Below are 26,256 nucleotides of genomic sequence, written 5' to 3' on the forward strand. Positions count from 1 at the left end.
CTAACAGTTCCCACTAAACCATATCCCTAAGCTAAGGGCACTTGGGTGCTGCAGATAAATCAAATATGCCAGTCTTATCATATTAGTGGGGGACGAATGATTTGGTAAGATGACCAAGTTACACTGTGCCTGAATTTCAGAGGCAGGTTCTGGACTTTAATGCTGTTCTTCTGACTTTCTGCAGAAAAAGGGTCACATTTTTGCATGGTTCGAGTAGGAATGTGCATATACATGCATGATCAACTAGAATTAGCTGGAATCACTGTTTTAAATAATAATAATAATTTTAAAAAATAGTAGAGATCAAATGCTTACAGTTTTTAACCTTGTTTTCAGTGGAGAAGAAAGTTTATTTAGATTTGATGCAGAATTCCATTTCTACTGCAAGCGTTCAAGCCACTGTGCCCATGTATGTGCAAAGGTGTGAGTTTTCTTAGTTTTCATGGAGACAGTGCAAACCTCCAAAAGATGAATGAATATTCTTATTTTAATCCTCAAATACTCCATGTTTTCTGAATTCTTCAATAAGGTGGTTCCATTTACAATTCAGAGCTCTGCCGTAGGACTGTCCTGCATATATACTAGGCATAGATATTCTCAGTACAGAAACAGAAGGCAAAGACTTATAGAAAACAGGTAGCTTTGGAAGGAAGTAAAAGAGAAATCAGCTCAAAGGAAATGAGGCTTTATTATTCCTTGAGTGGTCTGACCATTTTTCTTGAAAATCTGAATCCATACTTCCAAATGTGCATCCAGCTTTATTGAAGGCTTGAATTTGATCTTTATAATTGCACCCTGCTCTTTCGTGAGTGCTCGTTTCAGCCATGATTGAATATTGCTGCTGTGTCCCAAATGTAACTCTTCAGTCACATTGATGTGGCCCTCAAAAATCAAAGTATTTCTGTCGAAATTACACCTTGGGAATCAAGTTATGTGGAGTAACTTCTGACATGAGCATTGTGACCAGAACTGACCTGCTGACCTTCTACTGTGTATTTGCATGTATGTGCACATGAATTTGCATATGATCACGCAGTTAGCCAGGTGGAGTGATATGGGATGAAATGAAATCTTGTAGCTTAGTTCTAGGTTCAATCAGTTCAGCAATACAGCATGCAATTAATTTTGTAGTTTTGTGAATGTTTGTAGAGGCACACAAGATGTTGTGGTTTAACCCCAGCAGGCAGATAAGTACCTCACAGCTGCTCTCTCCCTCTCTCCATGGCAGGATGGAGTTAAAAGTGAGAGAACTCACAGGCTTAGATTAAGATGGTTTATTAGGTGAAGTAAAATCTGTGTGTGCAAATGAAAACAAGGTATTCATTCACTGCTTCCCATTGTCAGGCAGATTTTCAGTCACTTTCAGAAAAGCAGGGCATATCACATGTGATGGTTTATTGGGAAGATAAACAACAACACTCTGAACATGCCTTCCTTTCCTCCCTCTTTCCACCAGCTTTTATTGCTGAGCACAACATCGTATGATATGGGATGTCTCTTTGGTCAGTCTGGGTCAGCTGCCCTGACTGTGTCCCCTCGCAGCTCCTTGTGCACTCCCAGCCTCCTTGCTGGCAGGGCAGCATCAGTAGAAAAGTCTTTGAATCTCTGTAAGTACTCTATGCAACAACTAAAAACATTGGTGTATTATCATCACTATTTTCATCAAAAATACAAAACAGAATTATGCGAGCCTCTACAAAGACAATTAACTCTTTCAGACAAAGCCATGACACAAGGGTAAGCAGCAACTGCTTTTAGTAATTTAAACTGGCCGTGGGATGGCAGCTTTCTGGTGTTAGTCTACAGATGAAATTTGGTTATCAAGTACCTTATATATGTGTCCATTTTCTAGCTTCTTACTATTGGGCTATGTAGCAAAGAGATTTTTTCCAGCACAGGCTACTCAGTGTAAACATCCACCTGTTTTGAAGAAGTCTGCTAAATGGAGTATCCTGGAGTACCAATACAGATTACAGAGCTGTGGAAGCAGCAGTTAGGGACTCAGGAGTACAGGCAGTTTTTTCATCAGTCCTCCTGGTTAAAGGAAAATTATTTGAAAGGGCCAGTCAAATCTGGCAAATCAACAGATGGTTACAGGGCTGGTGCCACAGACAGGGGTTCAGCTACGTAGACCAAGGGACACACTTTGAGAAACCTGGTCTGCTGGGGGCTAATGGGATCCATCCATCAGAAAAGGGGAAGAGCATCTTTGGTCATTGGCTTGTCAAACTGGTCAAGAGGGCTTTAAACTAAAGTTGCTGGAGGAGTGGAACCTCAATCCATACCATTCCTGCCAGTTTGATGCCAGTGTCAGTGACAAAGGGGTCAAAGTAAGCTGGTTAATATCCAAGGATAACCTCCTCCAAGCTCAGGAGAAAAGCATCCCCAAAAAAGATGAAGTCAGGCAAAAATGCCAGGAGTCATTCATGGATCAACAAAGAAATCCTGGACAAACTCAGGCAGAAAAAGGAGGCCTACAAAGGGTAGAAGCAAGGACAGATAGCCTGGAAGAATACAGAGAAATCATCTGAGCAACCTGGGATGAGGTTAGGAAAGCTAATGTCAAGAGCAAGAAGAAGGGGTTCTATAGGTACATCGGTGATAAAAGGAAGACTAGGGAAACCGTGGGCCCTCGCCTGAAGGAAATGGGAAAGCTGATTTCCTGGGATATGGAGAAGGTACTCAATGGCATTTTTGCTTCACTGGCAAGAGTTCAGCTCAAGTTACAGAAGGCAAAGGAGGGACTGGGAGAATGAAGAACCACCCACCATAGGAGAAGATCAGGTTTGAAAACATCTAAGGAATGTGAAAGTCCATGGGACCTGATGAGATGCATTTATGGACCCTGAGGGAACTGACAAATGAAATTGTTAAGCCACTGTCCATCATATTTGAGAAGTCTTTGTAGTCTGATGAAGTTCCCTCTGTCTGGAATAGGGGAAACATAACCCCCATTTTTAAAAATAGAAGAAGGAAGACCTGGTGAAGTATAGACTGGTCAGTCTCTCCACTGTGTCCAGCAAAGTCATGGAGCAGATCCTCCTGGAAACTGTTAAAGCACATGGAAGACCAAGAAGTAATAGGTGAAAGCCAAAGTGGTTTCACTAAGGTCAAAACATGCCTGAGAAAACTGGTGGCCATCTAGGACGGGTTTACTGCACTGGTGGATAATGAAAGAACAACTGATGTCATCTACCTGGACTTCTGCAAAGAATTTGACACTGTCCCACATTATATCCTTGTCTCTAAATTGGAGCAATGTGAATTTGACCATTCAGTGGGTAAGGAGTTGGCAGAATGGTCACACTCAAAGAATTGTGGTCAATGGCTCAATGTCCGAGTGGAAACCAATGACAAGTGACATACCTCAGTGGTCAGTACTGGAACTAGCACTGTTTGACATCTTTGTCAGTGACATGGACTGAAGGACTGAATGCACCCTCAGCAAGTTTGCTAATAACACCAAGCTGTGTGGAGCTGTCAACATGCTGGAGGGAAGGGATGCCTTCCAGAGGGACCTTGACATACTTGAGAGGTGAGCCTTTGTGAACCTCATAAAGTTCAACAAGGCCAAGTGCGAGATCCTGCAATCCTTAGAGACCTTACAGTGGTCTTCCTGTACATCAAGGAGGCCTACAAGATAGCTAGACCGGGCCTCTTTAACAGGAAGTATAGTGATAGGACAATGAGTAATGGCTTTAAAATGAGAAGGTAGATTTAGATTAGACATTCAGAAGAAATTCCTTACTCTGAGGGTGGTGGGCACAGGTTGCCCAGAGGAGATACAGATGCTCCATCCCTGGAGGTGTTCAAGGCCAGGTTGGATGGGGCTTTGAGCAACCTGATTTAGTGGAAGGTGTCCCTGCCTATGGCAGGGTAGGGAGGGTGGGGTGTTGGAAGGAACTAGATGATCTTAAACATCCCTTCCAAGAAAAATCATTCTATGATTCTATGATAAATCTAACAACCAATTTCAGGCAACCTGACATTTTGTTGGTACAATATCCACAAGCCTGTTGCAGGATCTACATTTTGCACACAGAACTATAATGCACAATTACCTGCTCAACTATGTGTTTAGGAGGAAGACAACATGCAGTCTGAGGCTGTGTTTTCTCTCAGGCAGAAGACATTACTGAAAGCAACAGTGAAATACACAATATTATCTGTTGTCCTTCCATTTCTTTTTCCACATTGGAATAAACAAAGGAATTTATTCTCCTATAGTTTATAATGCTTTGCAGTACCTTTAAGGCTGGGTCCTGTACTATGTTTGCACAGAAGTTTATTGCATAATAAAATAAACATTTGCTTTTAAGATACAAGCCCTGTTATTTATTTGGATTTCCTTGATGTAATATCTTTCTGAGCTTTTGTGGTGTATGGCACGGAGGCACAGAAAGTTGAAGTTAGTTGAAATTAGGTAAAATGAAGGAAGTGAAGATGGATTGTTTAAAGTTCTTCTTCCAGAGAAGAATGCGTTTTAATTTATAAAGGTGCATATTGGTGAGTAGGTTTTTAAAATGAAAACACATGTAGTGGTGTAGGATACAGCAGAACAATCAAAGAAAACAGAAGAAAATTATGGGGTAGAAGCACTGCTCTAAAACTTTATGCTATGCTCCTTGTTCTCTAGATACCAAAAAAAAAATAAAATACCTGTTGTAGGTAAGCTCAATGTGACTCCTTCTGAAAGTGGGAGGTGATTCCTATTTTAAGCAAAACTAACATAAATTATGCTCATTCTGCCATAGATTTCACTCTCTCATTCTCTCATACTTGCAAGTGCAAAGATATATATGCGTCCAAGTATTCTGGAAAGGAACAGTAGTGCCACAGGTGAGACGTACCTCAACATGCCTTCAGAGCTTCTTTTTGATTGGCAATAACTATTAATCTTTATTAACTGAATTTTAGTTGTGCCATTTATATCTTCCACAAGTAGAGATTTCCTGAGATGTATGCATGACTATTCTCTCTTGCCCTTTGAAACTATAAGGAAAAATTACTCAGTCTCAGCATCCTGTATTTTCCTACCTGAGGATTTTATGGCTGCAAGACTGTTTCTCTTCTCTTTCTCACTGTATTTTTATGACATTAAGTTACTGGCCTGGAATTCTGGGTATTTGAATGATAACATTCTGCAACAATTAATTTATTCCTTGTTCTAACTCTTTATTAAGATGCCACTACATAAAAATTTCTAATCAAATACCATTTATACCAAACTTATTATTTCCGTTACAAGGCTCTGCAGTTTAATGTAGTATTTACCTCAGAAAAATACATAGTGCAAACATGAATAGATTTTCATTGCTATGGAAGCCAACTGTAAGGTATGCTGAGAACAAATGTGATCCAAGAAACCAATATTTACCAGAAAATGCACTTTCTCTGACATAGAAATTAAACCAGTAGGATTTTATACTTAAAACCACCACCCAATACTCAACTGTTCTTAATTATTTTAAAATTACACTATAGTATAAGTATTCTAAGTAAATTTAGGGTGAAGTTTTTTTACTAGAATGTTATCAATCAGAACCTGAATGCAGTATGAAATCTCATTTGATGACTTTAAACTGATGTACATTCATCCGTATATAGTCAGTGTAAAATTCTCATTTCAATAAGAGCAAGACAGTTTTAAACATGAAATAGATGTCTAGAAGTTGTCGTTGGGTAAAGATGGAATTTAGGGCTCTCATTTACCCTAGTCATACAGATCTGTGCAGTTGTTTGTGCTTAAAATGGATCAACAATGTCATGAATCTCATAGCCACACATTAAGACTCCTTTGTATGCGGGTGAAACCTTCATAGAAAGAGCAAGGCAGCAAGGCAAGAAAATCCTGAAATGCAGTCTGTGTTGCTTCATGGTGTGGTCTCCATGCAAGGGTGCAGGGAGTTCCGACATCATAGAAGTGTCATTGTATGCAGGTGTTCCTGGGAAGAGTGCAGGGAGTAGTAAACCTTAACACTGTAAAAGCTCTCTCGAAGGCTTTATTGTTGGGAAAACGCTAAAACACTGAGGTAACTGGCAGGCAGAAATTGGCTCGGAGTTTGAGTGTAGAAGCCAGTAGATTTGAGGTCAGAGCGTTATTGTTCCTAGAATCACTGTAGTTCCCAGAATTTCCTTCACAGGTTGAAGGAGAAGGAATTGGACTTTTAAGATAAGAATTTTGTTTTACCATGTGTCCTACCTATAATTGCCTGTAGGACAGAGATCAATAAAGTTTTCTGGTTTAGGACGACGAAAACAATGGGCATCTCTGCAGTGAACAGAGCATCCCTGGATGCTCTCAGTGTCACCTGCTGCCATCTTCTGGTCGTCGTGTCGCAACCAGCGCACAGCGGTTCGCGTGGGACAAGGTTTTCCCCCGAGCTGCAACCGTGAGCAATGCCATCCACTTCCTATTTCAGAACACCCTTAATGCTCTCTGCCTTTCTTGGAGGGCTCTGCATGCAGAGTTTTAAGCGGGTGTTGTTTTTGTGTTTTTTTTTTTTTGTTTGTTTGTTTGTTTTGTTTTCTTTTATTTTTTCCTGTTTTATTTATTTATTTATTTATTTATTTATTTTCGTTTCCCTTCCATTATGATTAGTAAAGCCTTAACCCCCGTGACCCAGAGTGGAAGGGGGTTCATTTACCCAGAGCAGATGGTCAGGCCCCAGCTCTCTTATATGGAGAAGCAGCACTGTCTTCCTACTGCCTCCCAATTCTGCTTTGTACTTACTCTGAAGCTACTTTTTGACAAACAAGTGTGCTCAGTACCGTGAAAGCTGGGGCAAAAGCGCAGTTTCAGAACTTTATCTTCACAACAGCAAGATACTCGCTATGACCTTAACAGACAAGAGACCTTGATGGCAATTCAAGAACAGCATTTTGATGTCTGCTGTTGCATATGAAAACTCCTACAGTATTGAGTCTTTTACCCGGGCTGTTTGACTTGTGGGACCTTGGGAATCCTGACTATTAATTTTAAACATAGACCTCTATTTTTCAATATGCTAAAGATATCCAGGAAAACCAAGTCCAAGGGATATGTAAAATACTGCCACCCAAACATTTCTTATGCTAAGCGGTTCCTATGGTTCAAGAGAAGACCATGTAGTCAGAGACCCCCTCCATTCATGGAGCCCTTGCGAGCAGCGATGCCGTAAAAGCAGCATGCTTCATAGATACCAATTTGGATCCGTGACTGCTTACAGAGATGGAGGCTTTAAAAATCACATGGCATTGATGCTATGAACTCAGGGAGACTGGAAATCAACAAGGATTTGCTATTAATACCAGTAGACAAATATAAAATTGATCACATTCCTGCCAGTGGTACAGGTATCTGAAAACACTCTGTTTCTGAAGTGACCTCATGCATGAAGGAGAGTTGAATTCCTGTCATCCCAGAGAGTGGTTCTAAAACTCCACAACTACAGCAAATGCAATAGTCTCAGAACACAAGCAAACAAACAAAAAATAAAACAACAAAAAAAGGCAAAGCTCTGGGTCTGTGAGATATTGCTTCCCTTCTAAGCAGCATGGTTTAACTCCTCCACACCTCTGCTAGCGGTGACCTGGAGGGAAGGAAAGCAACTCCAGCTGCCACCCTTCTTTGGCAGGCACTGCCTCTGCACTTCATCAGGCTGCCACTGGTAAAGCTATCCTGAAATTCTAGGATTTGTGTGACAGCAAATAGTTGATAAATTAACAACAGCGGGGAAACAGGATTGGTTGGGATTTGCTTTAATTGGCATCTCTCTGGATACTTAGAGACATGAAGTTTCTTCAACTAGGGAAGAGTTGGAAGTGTGAAGCCCGCTTTGGGCAATGTGAGCAGGGAGAGGACCTACAAAGAGCTTAAACGACACCTTGGTATGAGTTTCTTAGTTTAATAAAAATGAAAATAATAACAATAGCATCAACCACAACAGCAACAACAAGTGTCATCTGGAAATCTCCCTGTACTGCTACAAAAAGCCAAGGAGGCTGAACTTACAGAAATCACAAAGAAAGGTCTCTGAAACTTTTCAGTCTTGAAGGAAGGCACTTGAAGAGACCTTGGGATTCACATCCAGGCAGAGCATGTTGCCTGCATTGCCTCTGGAGTGAAGTTCAGCAGGCACAGCACCCTCTGCCAGCAATATCATGCAGGTGTTCTCGAGATGTTCTCGAGACATTGCTCCCTCACAGCCCTGCCCACATGAACCTGTCCCAGGCAGCCACACCCCAGGGACCTGTTTCTTGCTTAGCCACAGCAGGCGTCAGGCTGGGATTGGCATTCCTTCCGTCTGGGTCACTCTCCACCTTGACCTGCCCAACTGCCCAACAGGGAAGGAGAGGGAAGGGGAAGAGAACGAGGAAACGGAAGATGCAAGAAAAGTACATGGAAGGCTAGGGAAAATGAGGGCTTTGGTTGGAAGGTAAGGCCAAGAGCACTGGGACTGTTCAGCCTGGAGGAGGTGCAGCGAGGTCACCCTGAGAGGTTGTAGAGTCTCCAGCTGCGGAGCTCTTCCAAACCCAACTGGACCCCGGCCAGGGCAAGCTGCTGTAGCTGACCCCGCTCGAGCAGAGGGTGGTCTGATTGGGGTCGGAAGGCTCCTTGTGACTGCAGAAGCCCTGTGCTATGGCCCCGTGATCCTGAGACATGGGGAGAGCCGAGGGGAGGGAGGTTGTCTCCCCTGGAGTGGAAATGTGGGTTTGGGCTGGAGGCGGGAGGCAGCCTCTGACGCAGAGAGGTCACAGGGCAGGGCCAGGCCGGAGAGCAGGGAGGAGGCTCATCCTGGCAAGGCCAGGTGTGGGGACAGCCTCTGCCATGGCAATGGAGGAGCAGGAGCAGGGTGGTCCCTGAGCCCCCTGCTGGGTGAGGTCACAGGCAGGGGGGTGAGGTCACAGGGGGACTCCTGCCTGCTGGTCCCCTCCAGGGGATAAAGGACCAGAGCCTGCGCAGGAGAGAGCCTGGTGCGGAGCCCATCTCCAGAGGGGTGGGCGCTGGGCAGCGCACGTGGGGACACCCTGCTACACGCAGTGCTCGGACAGGCTGGGCACAGGCACGGGCAGGGCCTGCGGTCGGAAAGCAACCGCCAGGGCCAACAAGGACAGCGAGAGCAGGGGCAAGGCAGTCAGGACGCAGGGAGATCCTCCCGCGCAGCCTGGAGACGCCTCGGGATTGAGCCGCGAGCAGCATGTCCGAAGCAGAGGAGGTCTGCGTGGTGCCTGAGCAGGAGCGGGAGCCTGAAGCAACGTACTCTGGGGGCCCCCCCACAGGCCGGGGAGCAAAGGCCAAGAAGAGCCGCTCTTCCCGCTCCTCCCGGGCTGGGCTGCTCTTCCCTGTGAGCCGCATCGACAGGCAGCTGCGCAGAGGCCGGTTCGCCGAGCGCCTTGGAGCCAGGGCCCCCGTCTTTCTGGCTGCTGTGCTGCAGTGGGTGACGCACAAGACCATGGACATGGCTGGGAAGATTTCCAAGAGGAGCAACCAACATCGCATTTCCCCGGGCCACTTGCAGATGGCTGTGCGGAACAGCTCTGCGCTCAAGCAGCTCCTGCTAGGCAAGCCCAGGCACCACAGCAGGGCTGTCCCCCAAAGCCAGCGCGTGGCCGCACCCTCCAGAAAGAGGAAGGCCAAGGATAGGAGGAGAAGGCGCAGGCAACGGGCTGCACCTGCCCGTGCCACCGCTGCTGTCGCTGCCAAGTGAAAACAGAAATTCCTGCCCCAGAGCAGCATGGCCACTTGCCCGTCTCTCGCCAAATCCACCGCTCTGGTCAAATGGTCTAATAAAAGTCTTTGAAATGTTGTGTTGTGCCTGAGGCATGCCTTGTGGATGCTAGGTGGTGCAGTGGGGAGAGGGAGGATGGGGGACAGCAAGGAGGGGACACCCCGTCAGTGGACTGCTTTGTTAAACAGTGACACCTGGCAGTGTCACAGCAGGGAAGAACCTGTGGAAGAATTGCTCAGGGTCCCAATCTGCCTTTCAGCATTTTGCCAGCAGCTGAGCTTCCAGCGCCTTCTCACTGCACTGCCTTCCCTGTCCAGGAAAGAATGGTTCCTGCACAAGAGACTAAGCATGACAGCAGAGAGAGGGAGAACATGTGGGGCAACGAGGGGTCGTGTGGGTGATCAAAGTGGCACCTGACAGTGACCAGAGAGGAGCAGGTCACTCTCAGCCCCTTGTCCATGTGACAGGGTTGTCCAAGCATGGTCTCTCCACCACATCGCTCATTCCCTTCGTGGGAGGAGCAGGGGATGCTCCTGACGATGCAGGGCAGCTCTTGGGCCAAAGAAAAGGCACTTCTCTTCCACAGCATTGCCCCACTCTTATCTTTTTGCCAGGGGGAAGGGCCACCTGCCCATGGGGTCTCTAAGAAGGCCTTTGGGATTAGGGTTCTTGCAGGAGCTTCTTCTTAGAGGAGCTCCCACCTGGGGGTAGCATCTGTTTGCACCGTCTCAGAAAATCTCCTCCTGGCTGGTCAGATGGAGAGGTGTGTGGAACAGGCATGGCAGTGGCCAAGGGGGGCAGAGCTGCAAATGGTCATCATTGGTCTTTGTCTTGAGGGAGGGACTGTGTGCTGCCGCGTTGACTTTGCTCACAGCGCTGGGGACTTCATGAAGCGTTCCTTGGATGTTCTGTGTGGCTAGCCCCCAACATCATCCCCGGCAGACAGAAATGCTTTCCAATACAAGAACTCTTTAACAACCTCCACCGTGGCCTTCAGCTGCAGCACAACGATGACACTGGGGAGTTTATCCTCAGAGCCCCCCTGTGCAATTATCAGAAGCCTCATCAGGCTTGTTATCATTTATGCTCCGACTCCTTAATGATGCCTCATGCGGCTCATCTCTTGACACAGGCTCCATTACCCACAGCACTGAGCACTGGCCCTGTGTCGCACTGGCTCAGTTCACACTATGGCAATGCATTGGCTTCTGGGAAGGTCAGGCACAGGCACTGCTCCTGGAGCATTTGTTGCCTGGTCACCATCAGATAAAAGTTGGGGTTTCCCCTGTTCTTAGCTAACCTTTCGGCTCCCCTTCTCATCCATTTCCTCCCCCATTCTTCCACCTGTTTCACAATCCACCCCTGCTCGCTGGAAGACAGCCATTTGCTCCCTTCCTTTGTACTGTGCAGCAGTGCTTCTCTTGCCATCTTAGGGTTCAGGTGAATCTGATTTGCAGATGCACAAACACTCTGAAACCCCTCTCCAAATCCCAGAGGCTGTCAACTACTGGCCAAACCAAACAGAGATCCCTGCTGAGAAAACTGCCAGAGACTGTGCGGGACTGGAGATGGGGAGAAAGAAATGCTCTTCTGAGCACCTCATTGTGCAACATACCAAACACTGGCTGCAGTTTGGGTGCTTAGATGCCCTGGTGGCCCTGGCCTTTGTTGAGCTGTGAAAGGTGAAGCTGCTGAAGACCTGGCCCGTGACGGAAATACAATAATGCCTTGTGATTAGAAGGAAGGTCTTGAAAGAAAGACACCCGTATCTTGTGCACTTGGTTTGGGTCAGCTGTGTAAAGTCCAGGGGAAAATAACAGTGGGGTAGAGTGCAGGTTCATGCTTGTGTGGCCAAACAGAGTCATATTAGCAAGGACTTGCACTCAGGAGGTTAAATCCAAATAATTTCAAAAGCAAAACATGGCTAAAGTCTGATCTACCTCCTAGTGATTCCTGTCAATGTCCTAATGAGGAAGGACGTGGGAGAGAGGAGTGGAAGTAAGCCTCAAGCCCGAGGAGAAAAAGCCCTTGAGCAAGGTGTTGGATGAGCATATTGGAGATATATACCATTCCGTCAATCCCCAGTACGGGTGTGTCCAGCCGGCTCAGCCACTCGGCAGGACAGAGTTTTGCTGAATTAAAATGTTCCCTGTTGCTACTGAAAGCTTCAGATTCTACTGAGCTGAAGCAGCACCGGGCTCCAGAAGAATCCTTCTCTCTCCATCTTCGTTGAACCCCTGTGTAAAGCAGAAGGGAGTAACAGAGCCAGTGTGTTTCCCTGCATTCAGAGAACCAGCGTACTGCAAAGGAACAAGGTGTTCCTCCTCAATCGCACACCAAGTGGCCAAAAGGAGAAGAGTCACACGTCCAGCTGTGCTCTCTGACAGTCTCAGCTTTTCACAGAGCATTAATGGGCATGGAGCTAATGGCCACCAACTGAGGGCCACCAACAGAGCCACCTTGTGCCACAGGTGCAGCGGAACTCCAGGAGCTTTGTTGCTGGAGGAAAGGTCATCCACAGGGGGGCACAAGGAGACTCCTACTTCACTGAAAGGCTCTGCAGCCACGTGGGTCATAAGGATAAGACCATTCTTCCCTCCACAAGGTGGTATGAAAAGAGAAACTGGCAGGAATGATGCGGAGGATGTGCAAAGTATCTGGAGTTACCGTGCTTCAGAAATGAGGAGCAGGAACACAGGAGCCAAGCAGTCCTTTCCAGTCTAACTTGTTCTATGACTTGGTGCATGCCAAAATTACCTCTGTCTCTGAGCTGCAAGCAAGTGGGAGGATAAGAGTATAATAAAGGCTGTGCAGCTGTGTTACAGACCCAGATACTCAAACACCGCAGGTAGCACGCTAATCCTTTGCTTACCGGTCCTTCACAATGTTCTTCTCAGCTACCTCACCATGTCCCTCCCATCCACTGTGGAAATGGTACAGCAACAGATAGAAGTCACTTTGATGGTGACTTTTAATGGGTTAGAGATTTGTTTGTGGCATAGGTGCCTTGGGAGAGGGATTTGGCTTCCTCAATCATCTCTGTGTTCTAGAAACTGCCACACTCTCTGGCTATAGCTTCTGCAGGGTTCAACTAGGAATGAAATAATGCATCTCTTTTGTCCATGCTTAGGGTTGGAAAAGAAGGAATAGTTTTCTCTAGTAGATGAACAACTCTTCAAACCAGACAGAAAGTGACTAACCATTTTTGACATTTAGCAAATTTATAAGAGTGAGCAGAGCTATGGCTGGCTAGTGTTGCTGAAGTGTATGCTAGCCTTTCCGTTTCTCCTACATTGAAAGATGACAGATGTCTCAATTGCTGCATGTTTCAAAGGAAGGTCTCAAGAACAGGCAACTGCAGTTATTCTCCTGAATGTATATGTAAGGAAGGAACCTACAAAGACCTGCTTCATATGAGGGGCAGGAAGATTTGTTTTTACATCCTCCATACTCTTGCCAAGTAGAACAATGCAGATTTAATTGCCTTTGCAGAGGAATTTTTTGTTGAATGTGCTCCATCATTTTGAAAATCCCTTCCCAGTTAGTGGCCTTGTTTTCTTGGAGGGATGATCCTGCAGGCAATTAATTTAATGGGAGCCAGTAGAACAGTGGAATATCTAGCACTAGTTAGATGTGTAAACACAGGGACTGAGGAAGATTTTCCAAAGCATAATTGTCAGGAAAGGGATCTGCAGAAAGAAAGATATTTGAAATACGGGTAAACAGGAACGCACTAAGGATCTACATTCTGAGTCGGGGCCAATGCAGAGTGCAGGAGTCTCCACTGGCTCAGTCAAATGAACTTCTGTGGGCACCAGCATGGGAAAACCACCCACAGCTATTTTCTGCACTGCAGCTGTCATCATGTTCACTTCCTGCATAGGAGGTCTCAGAGCTAAAGGTGTGCAGAAGCAAAAATCTTCACAGGATGATTCACCTTGCTAAGAAACAAAGCCCTTTAGCAAAATATTTTCCCTCTTTTTTATAATAACTGAGTTGAATCTCTAGTACCATAAGGATATAGGAAATACAATTGTGGTAGGGAAAAATCACATCTTACTAAATCAACTGGCATACTCAAAAAAAAAAAAAAAGAAAGAAAAAAAAAAAAGAAGAAAAAAATACAACTCTTTAAAAGTATTTTATTCTGACTCCTACTTAAAATGAAGAAGACAGACTATCTTTTTCCAGCTGTCTCAATAGCTCAGTTAAAACCTACTGCCTGCTTAGAATGTCTGTATGTGATGAAGAGCAATTAGTTATCTCTAATAAAATGAATGATAATTAGTCATTGTGTTGTGTTATTCATCAGACTGTACAAAGAAACAGAAATAAATACATTTGTTTTGTTTTGTTTCATTTTAACTGTTTAAAATACCAAAAGAGCTCAAGAAGAAACAGCAGAAAGAGACAGGTAAAACCTTAGAGCCTGTACTACACTGAATGAAAGACTCTTTTCCTTCCCTGGAGATTCAGCAAGGCTTCCTTCACCTGTTTGTTCCTCAGAGTGTAAATCAGGGGGTTCAAACTTGGGTTGATGACACTGTAGAAGAGGGAAAGAACTTTTTCCCTCCCAGATGCATTTCCACTCCCAGGAACCATGTACATGAAAATGGCATTTCCATAAAACAGACCCACCACAATCAGGTGTGAGCCACAGGTGGACAAAGTTTTATGCCATCCTGCCACAGACTGGATGTGCAGAACAGTGGCCAGGATGTGCAGATAGGAAATGAGGATTAAGACCAAGGGGAAGAGGAGGAAGCACACACAAACAGCAAAGATCAGGACTTTATTGACAGTAGTGTCAGTGCAGGCCAGCTTTAAGACAGCAAGAATTTCACAGAAGAAGTGGTCAACATTGCAGGGGCCACAGAATGGCAGCCGTAAAGCCAGAGAAGCTTGTAGTGTACCAAACGTGAACCCAAAAGCCCATGAAACTGCTGTAAGGGTGAGGCACAACCTCCAGTTCATGATGAGGAAGTAGCGGAGAGGATGGCAGATTGCCACATAGCGATCATAAGACATAGCAGCCAGCAGCACACACTCTGTAAGTGCAAAGATTAAGTAAAGGTGTATCTGTGTCCCACACCCAGCAAAGGAGATGGTTCTTCCTTGTCCAAGGAGGTTCCCCAGCATATGAGGGACATTGTTGGAGGCATAGCAGATATCTACGATGGAGAGGTGGCAGAGGAAAAAGTACATAGGGCTGTGGAGGCGGTAGTCCAGGCAGATGAGCACAAAGACAAGTGCATTTCCCATCAGGGTGGCAGAGTAGAGGACAGAAAAAAGGACAAAGAGAGAGACACGCAGGACTGGGTTGCTGGAGAACCCGAGGAGGATGAATTCTGTGACAGCTGTTTGATTCTGCATGCTGTGCTGAAGGTGCAACAGCACAAACCAAGACTGCTAAGACCTGGAAGGGAAGGAATGAGGGAAAGAAAAGAAAAGAAAAATGAGAGTTTTTGTATGAATGTCATGTCCTTTCTTCTTCCCACTGCAGCTTCCATCTCACCCCTTTTCCCCCCTTCTTCACTGGAAGGTGCATAATACTCTAACCATGCTGAGCAATGTAGATTTGAATTGCAAGCTCTAGACTTTGCATAAACTTAAAACTTCTTTAAGCAATCTTGCACAATTGTACTGTCTAGCTTTCCCCTGAAAAGTTTTTCTGTGGTTTTTCTTTTTCTGTTGTTGTTGGGTGTTTTTGTTGTTGTTTTCTGGTGTGTGTGTGATTTCTCTGTTGGAGAAAATAACATCTCTTTATCATGAAGAAGATGGCAGATGTTGATTAAGATGAAGGTAAAACATCTTAAATAGCAGCTACTTTAAATTAAGTCAATATAAAAATAAATGCATCATTTGCAGAATAATAGTTTTTTCTATTAATCCAGAACAGTGTTTCTAATCCACCACTGTGAGTCCTTTAAGTCAGTGAAGTGCATTCATATTGAATCCTGCAGTTGCTTGATATGTAATTTTATATCTAACATCACTTCAGATTACTGAACAAACAGAGCTACGCTTGGAGGTACAGTACATATTATTGCTAAGAAAATGTTACTAGTATTTATACAAAGGAGTTTCCTTACCTATAATATCAAAACAAATGTGCTTTTCTCAGCTCTGTGTTTCTTATTAGGGAAATCTTATTAGCAGGTTCTGAAGTACTTTCTCAGGCAGTAGGTGAAACCAGACTGTTCCACTCCTTTCAGCTTCCTTAATTCATTTGTTTTTAAAGCCAAAGTTTTCTATGCAATGTGTCTGAAGGGACACTGTTTTGATTGCCAACAGGCAGCACAAAAAGGAATCTCAAGCAGAAATCCCCGCGGTTCAGTGTCTGAACTCTAGGGATCCTTTCTGAAAGTAAGCACTTACACTTTATTCTGAATTAGATGTAGCATTGTACTTACAAAGGCCTCTTCTCCCACCTCTACTATAAGAGCTACAACATGTTGTCTTGGGAAGGCAGATATCTATTCCTGCAGATAAAGTAAGATTAGATTATTTTTAATATTTGGTAGCTAGAATACATTTTGAATGTAATACAGAAGACACAAAGCCTTGTCTGAAACTTCCTTATTTGTCTGATACACCCTTAGGATTCCTCCTAACTGCAGATCCATCTGATTCAGCATTCTGCTGCAGGCAGTTCTGGCTGCCAAGGTTCCAGTTTCTTCTCCTTCTAAAACTATTAATATGTATATTGTAAACAGTTACATTGAGGCACAGTAATAACAATAAAAGCCAAAGACAAAATGGAGAGTGGAGAAAACTTCTTTTAAATTCCATTAGTTTTTGCTCCCAGCAAGTAGTTTATGGGTGCTAGGCCTGGGTGAGCACTGTGCCACTTACTCATGACTGTAGAAAAGGGAAAGAACTTTTCCCCTCCTACATGCACTACATCAGGGGCTCACATCCAGGATATCACCAAGAGATTACCAAGCCTCGTACAGCCTAATGACTATTATCCACTGCTATTGTTTCATGTCCAGGCAAACCTTTATTGAGAGGTCCAGTCATTCCCACAGCAACCATGGCCTGTGTCAGCTTTGTTCTGCCCACAGTAGCAAGCAAACACCTGTGTATGAGACATATCAGGGAAGTGATCCAGTGGAAACTACATCATGGTAAATGGCTTGGCTTTTAGCCAGCTAATTTTCTGTTCTGCCTCTCTGAACTACCTTGCAAATGCTCATAATAGCACCAAAGATGGGTCAGGTGTGCAAAGCAGGCTTGCATGGTCATTTCTGGCTCAAGAACGTAACTTTTATGCTTATAAATTCAGAGACGTACTGCATGGAAACAGAATTTTAATATGCATTTTCACTGAACAATATTGATGTGTTTTTACGCCAGTAGGCAGCTAAGTACCACACAGACCACTCAGCCCCCCCATGGACGGAAGGGGAAAAGAATTGGTGCTCACAGAAGTTTGTTTGACTGAGGCAGTGAAGATTCCTGCACTCCACATTGGCCCCGACTCCAGATGTAGGTTATAGACTCAGGATGGTTACAGCCAGATAGTGCAGCTGTTTCTAGATGACAGAAATGACTGAGAAAGCCAAATCTTCCTCAGTCCCTGTGTTTACACATCTAACTAGTGCTAGATATTCCACTGTTCTACTGGCTCCCATTAAATTAATTGCCTGCAGGATCATCCCTCCAAGAAAACAAGGCCACTAACTGGGAAGGGATTTTCAAAATGATGGAGCACATTCAACAAAAAATTCCTCTGCAAAGGCAATTAAATCTGCATTGTTCTACTTGGCAAGAGTATGGAGGATGTAAAAACAAATCTTCCTGCCCCTCATATGAAGCAGGTCTTTGTAGGTTCCTTCCTTACATATACATTCAGGAGAATAACTGCAGTTGCCTGTTCTTGAGACCTTCCTTTGAAACATGCAGCAATTGAGACATCTGTCATCTTTCAATGTAGGAGAAACGGAAAGGCTAGCATACACTTCAGCAACACTAGCCAGCCATAGCTCTGCTCACTCTTATAAATTTGCTAAATGTCAAAAATGGTTAGTCACTTTCTGTCTGGTTTGAAGAGTTGTTCATCTACTAGAGAAAACTATTCCTTCTTTTCCAACCCTAAGCATGGACAAAAGAGATGCATTATTTCATTCCTAGTTGAACCCTGCAGAAGCTATAGCCAGAGAGTGTGGCAGTTTCTAGAACACAGAGATGATTGAGGAAGCCAAATCCCTCTCCCAAGGCACCTATGCCACAAACAAATCTCTAACCCATTAAAAGTCACCATCAAAGTGACTTCTATCTGTTGCTGTACCATTTCCACAGTGGATGGGAGGGACATGGTGAGGTAGCTGAGAAGAACATTGTGAAGGACCGGTAAGCAAAGGATTAGCGTGCTACCTGCGGTGTTTGAGTATCTGGGTCTGTAACACAGCTGCACAGCCTTTATTATACTCTTATCCTCCCACTTGCTTGCAGCTCAGAGACAGAGGTAATTTTGGCATGCACCAAGTCATAGAACAAGTTAGACTGGAAAGGACTGCTTGGCTCCTGTGTTCCTGCTCCTCATTTCTGAAGCACGGTAACTCCAGATACTTTGCACATCCTCCGCATCATTCCTGCCAGTTTCTCTTTTCATACCACCTTGTGGAGGGAAGAATGGTCTTATCCTTATGACCCACGTGGCTGCAGAGCCTTTCAGTGAAGTAGGAGTCTCCTTGTGCCCCCCTGTGGATGACCTTTCCTCCAGCAACAAAGCTCCTGGAGTTCCGCTGCACCTGTGGCACAAGGTGGCTCTGTTGGTGGCCCTCAGTTGGTGGCCATTAGCTCCATGCCCATTAATGCTCTGTGAAAAGCTGAGACTGTCAGAGAGCACAGCTGGACGTGTGACTCTTCTCCTTTTGGCCACTTGGTGTGCGATTGAGGAGGAACACCTTGTTCCTTTGCAGTACGCTGGTTCTCTGAATGCAGGGAAACACACTGGCTCTGTTACTCCCTTCTGCTTTACACAGGGGTTCAACGAAGATGGAGAGAGAAGGATTCTTCTGGAGCCCGGTGCTGCTTCAGCTCAGTAGAATCTGAAGCTTTCAGTAGCAACAGGGAACATTTTAATTCAGCAAAACTCTGTCCTGCCGAGTGGCTGAGCCGGCTGGACACACCCGTACTGGGGATTGACGGAATGGTATATATCTCCAATATGCTCATCCAACACCTTGCTCAAGGGCTTTTTCTCCTCGGGCTTGAGGCTTACTTCCACTCCTCTCTCCCACGTCCTTCCTCATTAGGACATTGACAGGAATCACTAGGAGGTAGATCAGACTTTAGCCATGTTTTGCTTTTGAAATTATTTGGATTTAACCTCCTGAGTGCAAGTCCTTGCTAATATGACTCTGTTTGGCCACACAAGCATGAACCTGCACTCTACCCCACTGTTATTTTCCCCTGGACTTTACACAGCTGACCCAAACCAAGTGCACAAGATACGGGTGTCTTTCTTTCAAGACCTTCCTTCTAATCACAAGGCATTATTGTATTTCCGTCACGGGCCAGGTCTTCAGCAGCTTCACCTTTCACAGCTCAACAAAGGCCAGGGCCACCAGGGCATCTAAGCACCCAAACTGCAGCCAGTGTTTGGTATGTTGCACAATGAGGTGCTCAGAAGAGCATTTCTTTCTCCCCATCTCCAGTCCCGCACAGTCTCTGGCAGTTTTCTCAGCAGGGATCTCTGTTTGGTTTGGCCAGTAGTTGACAGCCTCTGGGATTTGGAGAGGGGTTTCAGAGTGTTTGTGCATCTGCAAATCAGATTCACCTGAACCCTAAGATGGCAAGAGAAGCACTGCTGCACAGTACAAAGGAAGGGAGCAAATGGCTGTCTTCCAGCGAGCAGGGGTGGATTGTGAAACAGGTGGAAGAATGGGGGAGGAAATGGATGAGAAGGGGAGCCGAAAGGTTAGCTAAGAACAGGGGAAACCCCAACTTTTATCTGATGGTGACCAGGCAACAAATGCTCCAGGAGCAGTGCCTGTGCCTGACCTTCCCAGAAGCCAATGCATTGCCATAGTGTGAACTGAGCCAGTGCGACACAGGGCCAGTGCTCAGTGCTGTGGGTAATGGAGCCTGTGTCAAGAGATGAGCCGCATGAGGCATCATTAAGGAGTCGGAGCATAAATGATAACAAGCCTGATGAGGCTTCTGATAATTGCACAGGGGGGCTCTGAGGATAAACTCCCCAGTGTCATCGTTGTGCTGCAGCTGAAGGCCACGGTGGAGGTTGTTAAAGAGTTCTTGTATTGGAAAGCATTTCTGTCTGCCGGGGATGATGTTGGGGGCTAGCCACACAGAACATCCAAGGAACGCTTCATGAAGTCCCCAGCGCTGTGAGCAAAGTCAACGCGGCAGCACACAGTCCCTCCCTCAAGACAAAGACCAATGATGACCATTTGCAGCTCTGCCCCCCTTGGCCACTGCCATGCCTGTTCCACACACCTCTCCATCTGACCAGCCAGGAGGAGATTTTCTGAGACGGTGCAAACAGATGCTACCCCCAGGTGGGAGCTCCTCTAAGAAGAAGCTCCTGCAAGAACCCTAATCCCAAAGGCCTTCTTAGAGACCCCATGGGCAGGTGGCCCTTCCCCCTGGCAAAAAGATAAGAGTGGGGCAATGCTGTGGAAGAGAAGTGCCTTTTCTTTGGCCCAAGAGCTGCCCTGCATCGTCAGGAGCATCCCCTGCTCCTCCCACGAAGGGAATGAGCGATGTGGTGGAGAGACCATGCTTGGACAACCCTGTCACATGGACAAGGGGCTGAGAGTGACCTGCTCCTCTCTGGTCACTGTCAGGTGCCACTTTGATCACCCACACGACCCCTCGTTGCCCCACATGTTCTCCCTCTCTCTGCTGTCATGCTTAGTCTCTTGTGCAGGAACCATTCTTTCCTGGACAGGGAAGGCAGTGCAGTGAGAAGGCGCTGGAAGCTCAGCTGCTGGCAAAATGCTGAAAGGCAGATTGGGACCCTGAGCAATTCTTCCACAGGTTCTTCCCTGCTGTGACACTGCCAGGTGTCACTGTTTAACAAAGCAGTCCACTGACGGGGTGTCCCCTCCTTGCTGTCCCCCATCCTCCCTCTCCCCACTGCACCACCTAGCATCCACAAGGCATGCCTCAGGCACAACACAACATTTCAAAGACTTTTATTAGACCATTTGACCAGAGCGGTGGATTTGGCGAGAGACGGGCAAGTGGCCATGCTGCTCTGGGGCAGGAATTTCTGTTTTCACTTGGCAGCGACAGCAGCGGTGGCACGGGCAGGTGCAGCCCGTTGCCTGCGCCTTCTCCTCCTATCCTTGGCCTTCCTCTTTCTGGAGGGTGCGGCCACGCGCTGGCTTTGGGGGACAGCCCTGCTGTGGTGCCTGGGCTTGCCTAGCAGGAGCTGCTTGAGCGCAGAGCTGTTCCGCACAGCCATCTGCAAGTGGCCCGGGGAAATGCGATGTTGGTTGCTCCTCTTGGAAATCTTCCCAGCCATGTCCATGGTCTTGTGCGTCACCCACTGCAGCACAGCAGCCAGAAAGACGGGGGCCCTGGCTCCAAGGCGCTCGGCGAACCGGCCTCTGCGCAGCTGCCTGTCGATGCGGCTCACAGGGAAGAGCAGCCCAGCCCGGGAGGAGCGGGAAGAGCGGCTCTTCTTGGCCTTTGCTCCCCGGCCTGTGGGGGGGCCCCCAGAGTACGTTGCTTCAGGCTCCCGCTCCTGCTCAGGCACCACGCAGACCTCCTCTGCTTCGGACATGCTGCTCGCGGCTCAATCCCGAGGCGTCTCCAGGCTGCGCGGGAGGATCTCCCTGCGTCCTGACTGCCTTGCCCCTGCTCTCGCTGTCCTTGTTGGCCCTGGCGGTTGCTTTCCGACCGCAGGCCCTGCCCGTGCCTGTGCCCAGCCTGTCCGAGCACTGCGTGTAGCAGGGTGTCCCCACGTGCGCTGCCCAGCGCCCACCCCTCTGGAGATGGGCTCCGCACCAGGCTCTCTCCTGCGCAGGCTCTGGTCCTTTATCCCCTGGAGGGGACCAGCAGGCAGGAGTCCCCCTGTGACCTCACCCCCCTGCCTGTGACCTCACCCAGCAGGGGGCTCAGGGACCACCCTGCTCCTGCTCCTCCATTGCCATGGCAGAGGCTGTCCCCACACCTGGCCTTGCCAGGATGAGCCTCCTCCCTGCTCTCCGGCCTGGCCCTGCCCTGTGACCTCTCTGCGTCAGAGGCTGCCTCCCGCCTCCAGCCCAAACCCACATTTCCACTCCAGGGGAGACAACCTCCCTCCCCTCGGCTCTCCCCATGTCTCAGGATCACGGGGCCATAGCACAGGGCTTCTGCAGTCACAAGGAGCCTTCCGACCCCAATCAGACCACCCTCTGCTCGAGCGGGGTCAGCTACAGCAGCTTGCCCTGGCCGGGGTCCAGTTGGGTTTGGAAGAGCTCCGCAGCTGGAGACTCTACAACCTCTCAGGGTGACCTCGCTGCACCTCCTCCAGGCTGAACAGTCCCAGTGCTCTTGGCCTTACCTTCCAACCAAAGCCCTCATTTTCCCTAGCCTTCCATGTACTTTTCTTGCATCTTCCGTTTCCTCGTTCTCTTCCCCTTCCCTCTCCTTCCCTGTTGGGCAGTTGGGCAGGTCAAGGTGGAGAGTGACCCAGACGGAAGGAATGCCAATCCCAGCCTGACGCCTGCTGTGGCTAAGCAAGAAACAGGTCCCTGGGGTGTGGCTGCCTGGGACAGGTTCATGTGGGCAGGGCTGTGAGGGAGCAATGTCTCGAGAACATCTCGAGAACACCTGCATGATATTGCTGGCAGAGGGTGCTGTGCCTGCTGAACTTCACTCCAGAGGCAATGCAGGCAACATGCTCTGCCTGGATGTGAATCCCAAGGTCTCTTCAAGTGCCTTCCTTCAAGACTGAAAAGTTTCAGAGACCTTTCTTTGTGATTTCTGTAAGTTCAGCCTCCTTGGCTTTTTGTAGCAGTACAGGGAGATTTCCAGATGACACTTGTTGTTGCTGTTGTGGTTGATGCTATTGTTATTATTTTCATTTTTATTAAACTAAGAAACTCATACCAAGGTGTCGTTTAAGCTCTTTGTAGGTCCTCTCCCTGCTCACATTGCCCAAAGCGGGCTTCACACTTCCAACTCTTCCCTAGTTGAAGAAACTTCATGTCTCTAAGTATCCAGAGAGATGCCAATTAAAGCAAATCCCAACCAATCCTGTTTCCCCGCTGTTGTTAATTTATCAACTATTTGCTGTCACACAAATCCTAGAATTTCAGGATAGCTTTACCAGTGGCAGCCTGATGAAGTGCAGAGGCAGTGCCTGCCAAAGAAGGGTGGCAGCTGGAGTTGCTTTCCTTCCCTCCAGGTCACCGCTAGCAGAGGTGTGGAGGAGTTAAACCATGCTGCTTAGAAGGGAAGCAATATCTCACAGACCCAGAGCTTTGCCTTTTTTTGTTGTTTTATTTTTTGTTTGTTTGCTTGTGTTCTGAGACTATTGCATTTGCTGTAGTTGTGGAGTTTTAGAACCACTCTCTGGGATGACAGGAATTCAACTCTCCTTCATGCATGAGGTCACTTCAGAAACAGAGTGTTTTCAGATACCTGTACCACTGGCAGGAATGTGATCAATTTTATATTTGTCTACTGGTATTAATAGCAAATCCTTGTTGATTTCCAGTCTCCCTGAGTTCATAGCATCAATGCCATGTGATTTTTAAAGCCTCCATCTCTGTAAGCAGTCACGGATCCAAATTGGTATCTATGAAGCATGCTGCTTTTACGGCATCGCTGCTCGCAAGGGCTCCATGAATGGAGGGGGTCTCTGACTACATGGTCTTCTCTTGAACCATAGGAACCGCTTAGCATAAGAAATGTTTGGGTGGCAGTATTTTACATATCCCTTGGACTTGGTTTTCCTGGATATCTTTAGCATATTGAAAAATAGAGGTCTATGTTTAAAATTAATAGTCAGGATTCCCAAGGTCCCACAAGTCAAACAGCCCGGGTAAAAGACTCAATACTGTAGGAGTTTTCATATGCAACAGCAGACATCAAAATGCTGTTCTTGAATTGCCATCAAGGTCTCTTGTCTGTTAAGGTCATAGCGAGTATCTTGCTGTTGTGAAGATAAAGTTCTGAAACTGCGCTTTTGCCCCAGCTTTCACGGTACTGAGCACACTTGTTTGTCAAAAAGTAGCTTCAGAGTAAGTACAAAGCAGAATTGGGAGGCAGTAGGAAGACAGTGCTGCTTCTCCATATAAGAGAGCTGGGGCCTGACCATCTGCTCTGGGTAAATGAACCCCCTTCCACTCTGGGTCACGGGGGTTAAGGCTTTACTAATCATAATGGAAGGGAAACGAAAATAAATAAATAAATAAATAAATAAATAAAACAGGAAAAAATAAAAGAAAACAAAACAAACAAACAAACAAAAAAAAAAAAAAACACAAAAACAACACCCGCTTAAAACTCTGCATGCAGAGCCCTCCAAGAAAGGCAGAGAGCATTAAGGGTGTTCTGAAATAGGAAGTGGATGGCATTGCTCACGGTTGCAGCTCGGGGGAAAACCTTGTCCCACGCGAACCGCTGTGCGCTGGTTGCGACACGACGACCAGAAGATGGCAGCAGGTGACACTGAGAGCATCCAGGGATGCTCTGTTCACTGCAGAGATGCCCATTTTTTTTGTCGTCCTAAACCAGAAAACTTTATTGATCTCTGTCCTACAGGCAATTATAGGTACCAACCTTGGACACTGAGCAATCCCTTTGCAGACTCCTCCCCACTAGACTGTGCTGATGTCACTGTTTAAACAAAACACTTCATTGATGGGTACTCCCTCCTGTTGGTGAGAAGTAGTTTCTGTCCCCCAGTCTCTTTCTTCCCACTTTGCTGCCTGACACTTGCAAGGCATGTCTGGGGCATAGAATGGCATTGCAATGGCTTTTATTGGACCATTAGACCATAGTGGTGGTTTTGACAAGAGTCTTGCCTTTCCTTGGTGATGTGGAACAAGAGCTTCTTCTTCCTTAATGGTGACACTCCCACATGCAATCACTATGGCTGATTTATTAATACTCCTCTTTTGGGGAAATGAAACAACTGACTTCTTTCTTTGGTGTGCCCCTGTCTTGCAGAAGGTGATTTCTCCCAGAAGCTTCTTAAATTCAGACCCTCTATTGACAGCCTGGAGAATAAGCCATGGAGAAACGTTCCTTGTTATGGTTGGAAATTTCCCTATCCAGGGCTATAGCATCATATGTCAAGTACTGGAACACAGAAGCCACATACACAAGGGGATCCAGCCCCAACACCTGATGCTTATTTCCCTTTGCACAGCTGCTTGTTTTTGTGGCTCACAGATGAAAACCATCCCAGTCCTGGAGAAGAAACTCATTTTGGTCATTACTTCCTCCTCTTCAAAAGTGTCTGCAGAAGACAATTTCATGTCCCATTTCATGTTGTTCATGTTCTCACTGAAGTACCTCATTAAAGTTTGAGACAACATTCGCTACAACAATTGTTCAGAATTGTTCCAGATGTGTTCTCTGTATCAGATCAGTACCATTTAATTAGCTAATCTAATATAAGTACATTTGCAACACAAGCAGAGTTTGATTTCCAGGAACCTTGGCTGATTTTTATATATTTTATCTTAAAATATAGTTTTTGGATGTTCTAATTACACAGCTGACAGAGCAATCGAAAGATCTATTTATTTATTTATTTATTTATTTATTTATTTATTTTAAGACTGCTCATTTTGATTTTAGCATTGATAAAAAGAATAATTTTTATGTTAATTTTCATAGTATGTAAAAGGAAAAATGAAAGACTAAAATCTCATTTGTGTGAGTCCAGAAGTACAAAGGAGAGATACTTCTTTTCCCTGCTCATCTTTTTAACCCTTGCACTCCTAACAGGGATAGATTAGTGTACATAAGCATCATGACCATTAGGTTATTCAATCAAGTGGTACCATATGTGCGTTCTTCATTTTTGTTAAATTGTACAAACTGTACCAGCAACTCCAGTCATCCTGTTTTCAACATGTGCATGCAAAGTTTCACAACTGCAACAGTGTTAAACAACGTAATCTACCGGGGTTAAAACACTGTGAGTAATCTATTCTCCTGTTTTCATGAAAGCATGTACCTATCTGCCTTTCTGCTTTAGTTAGAATCACTGACATTTTAGTATCAGCTATATGTTTTGCTGTTGCTCTAGAAAGCATTGTCTTATGGTCTTAGTTATGACAGCTGTTACAAACTTTGCCCTAGGACAGTTTTTGGATAATAGAAATCACAGAATCACAGAATTGTAGGGTTGGAATGGACCTCAAGAGATCATTGGGTCCAACCCCCCTGCCAAAGCAGGTTCCCTAGAGCAGGTTGCCCAGGTAGGCGTCCAGACGGGCCTTGAATATCTCCAGAGAAGGACACTCCACAACTTCCCTGGAAATAGTACAGCAAAACACTGCCCTATCAGGATATCAAAGAATCACTGTTCTCCAGAAAAGTGTAGTGAACAGTGGACCCAGGGGAAAAA

The 26,256-nt window shown here is 46.1% G+C and overlaps 3 protein-coding genes across 3 annotated transcripts; 1 reads left to right on the forward strand and 2 right to left on the reverse strand.

Moving 5' to 3' along the window:
- Positions 1-9,179: 9,179 nt before the first annotated feature.
- Positions 9,180-9,689, forward strand: LOC309873847 (histone H2A-like; the record flags this gene model as incomplete). The annotated part of the gene is made up of 1 exon (XM_082751599.1): positions 9,180-9,689. One exon carries the CDS (start codon positions 9,180-9,182, stop codon positions 9,687-9,689), a length of 510 nt encoding a protein of 169 aa, XP_082607725.1.
- Positions 9,690-14,128: 4,439 nt separating this feature from the next.
- On the reverse strand, positions 14,129-15,083 carry LOC309874814 (olfactory receptor 2A2-like; the record flags this gene model as incomplete). The annotated part of the gene is made up of 1 exon (XM_082753401.1): positions 14,129-15,083. The coding sequence occupies one exon, from the start codon at positions 15,081-15,083 to the stop codon at positions 14,145-14,147; it is 939 nt and encodes a 312-aa protein (XP_082609527.1). The 3' UTR covers positions 14,129-14,144.
- Positions 15,084-20,958: 5,875 nt separating this feature from the next.
- On the reverse strand, positions 20,959-21,468 carry LOC309873852 (histone H2A-like; the record flags this gene model as incomplete). The annotated part of the gene is made up of 1 exon (XM_082751615.1): positions 20,959-21,468. The coding sequence occupies one exon, from the start codon at positions 21,466-21,468 to the stop codon at positions 20,959-20,961; it is 510 nt and encodes a 169-aa protein (XP_082607741.1).
- Between the last annotated feature and the right edge of the window lie 4,788 nt (positions 21,469-26,256).

The sequence above is a fragment of the Aythya marila genome (genome assembly GCF_965140915.1).
Source record: "Aythya marila genome assembly, chromosome: 1".
NCBI lineage: Eukaryota > Metazoa > Chordata > Aves > Anseriformes > Anatidae > Aythya > Aythya marila.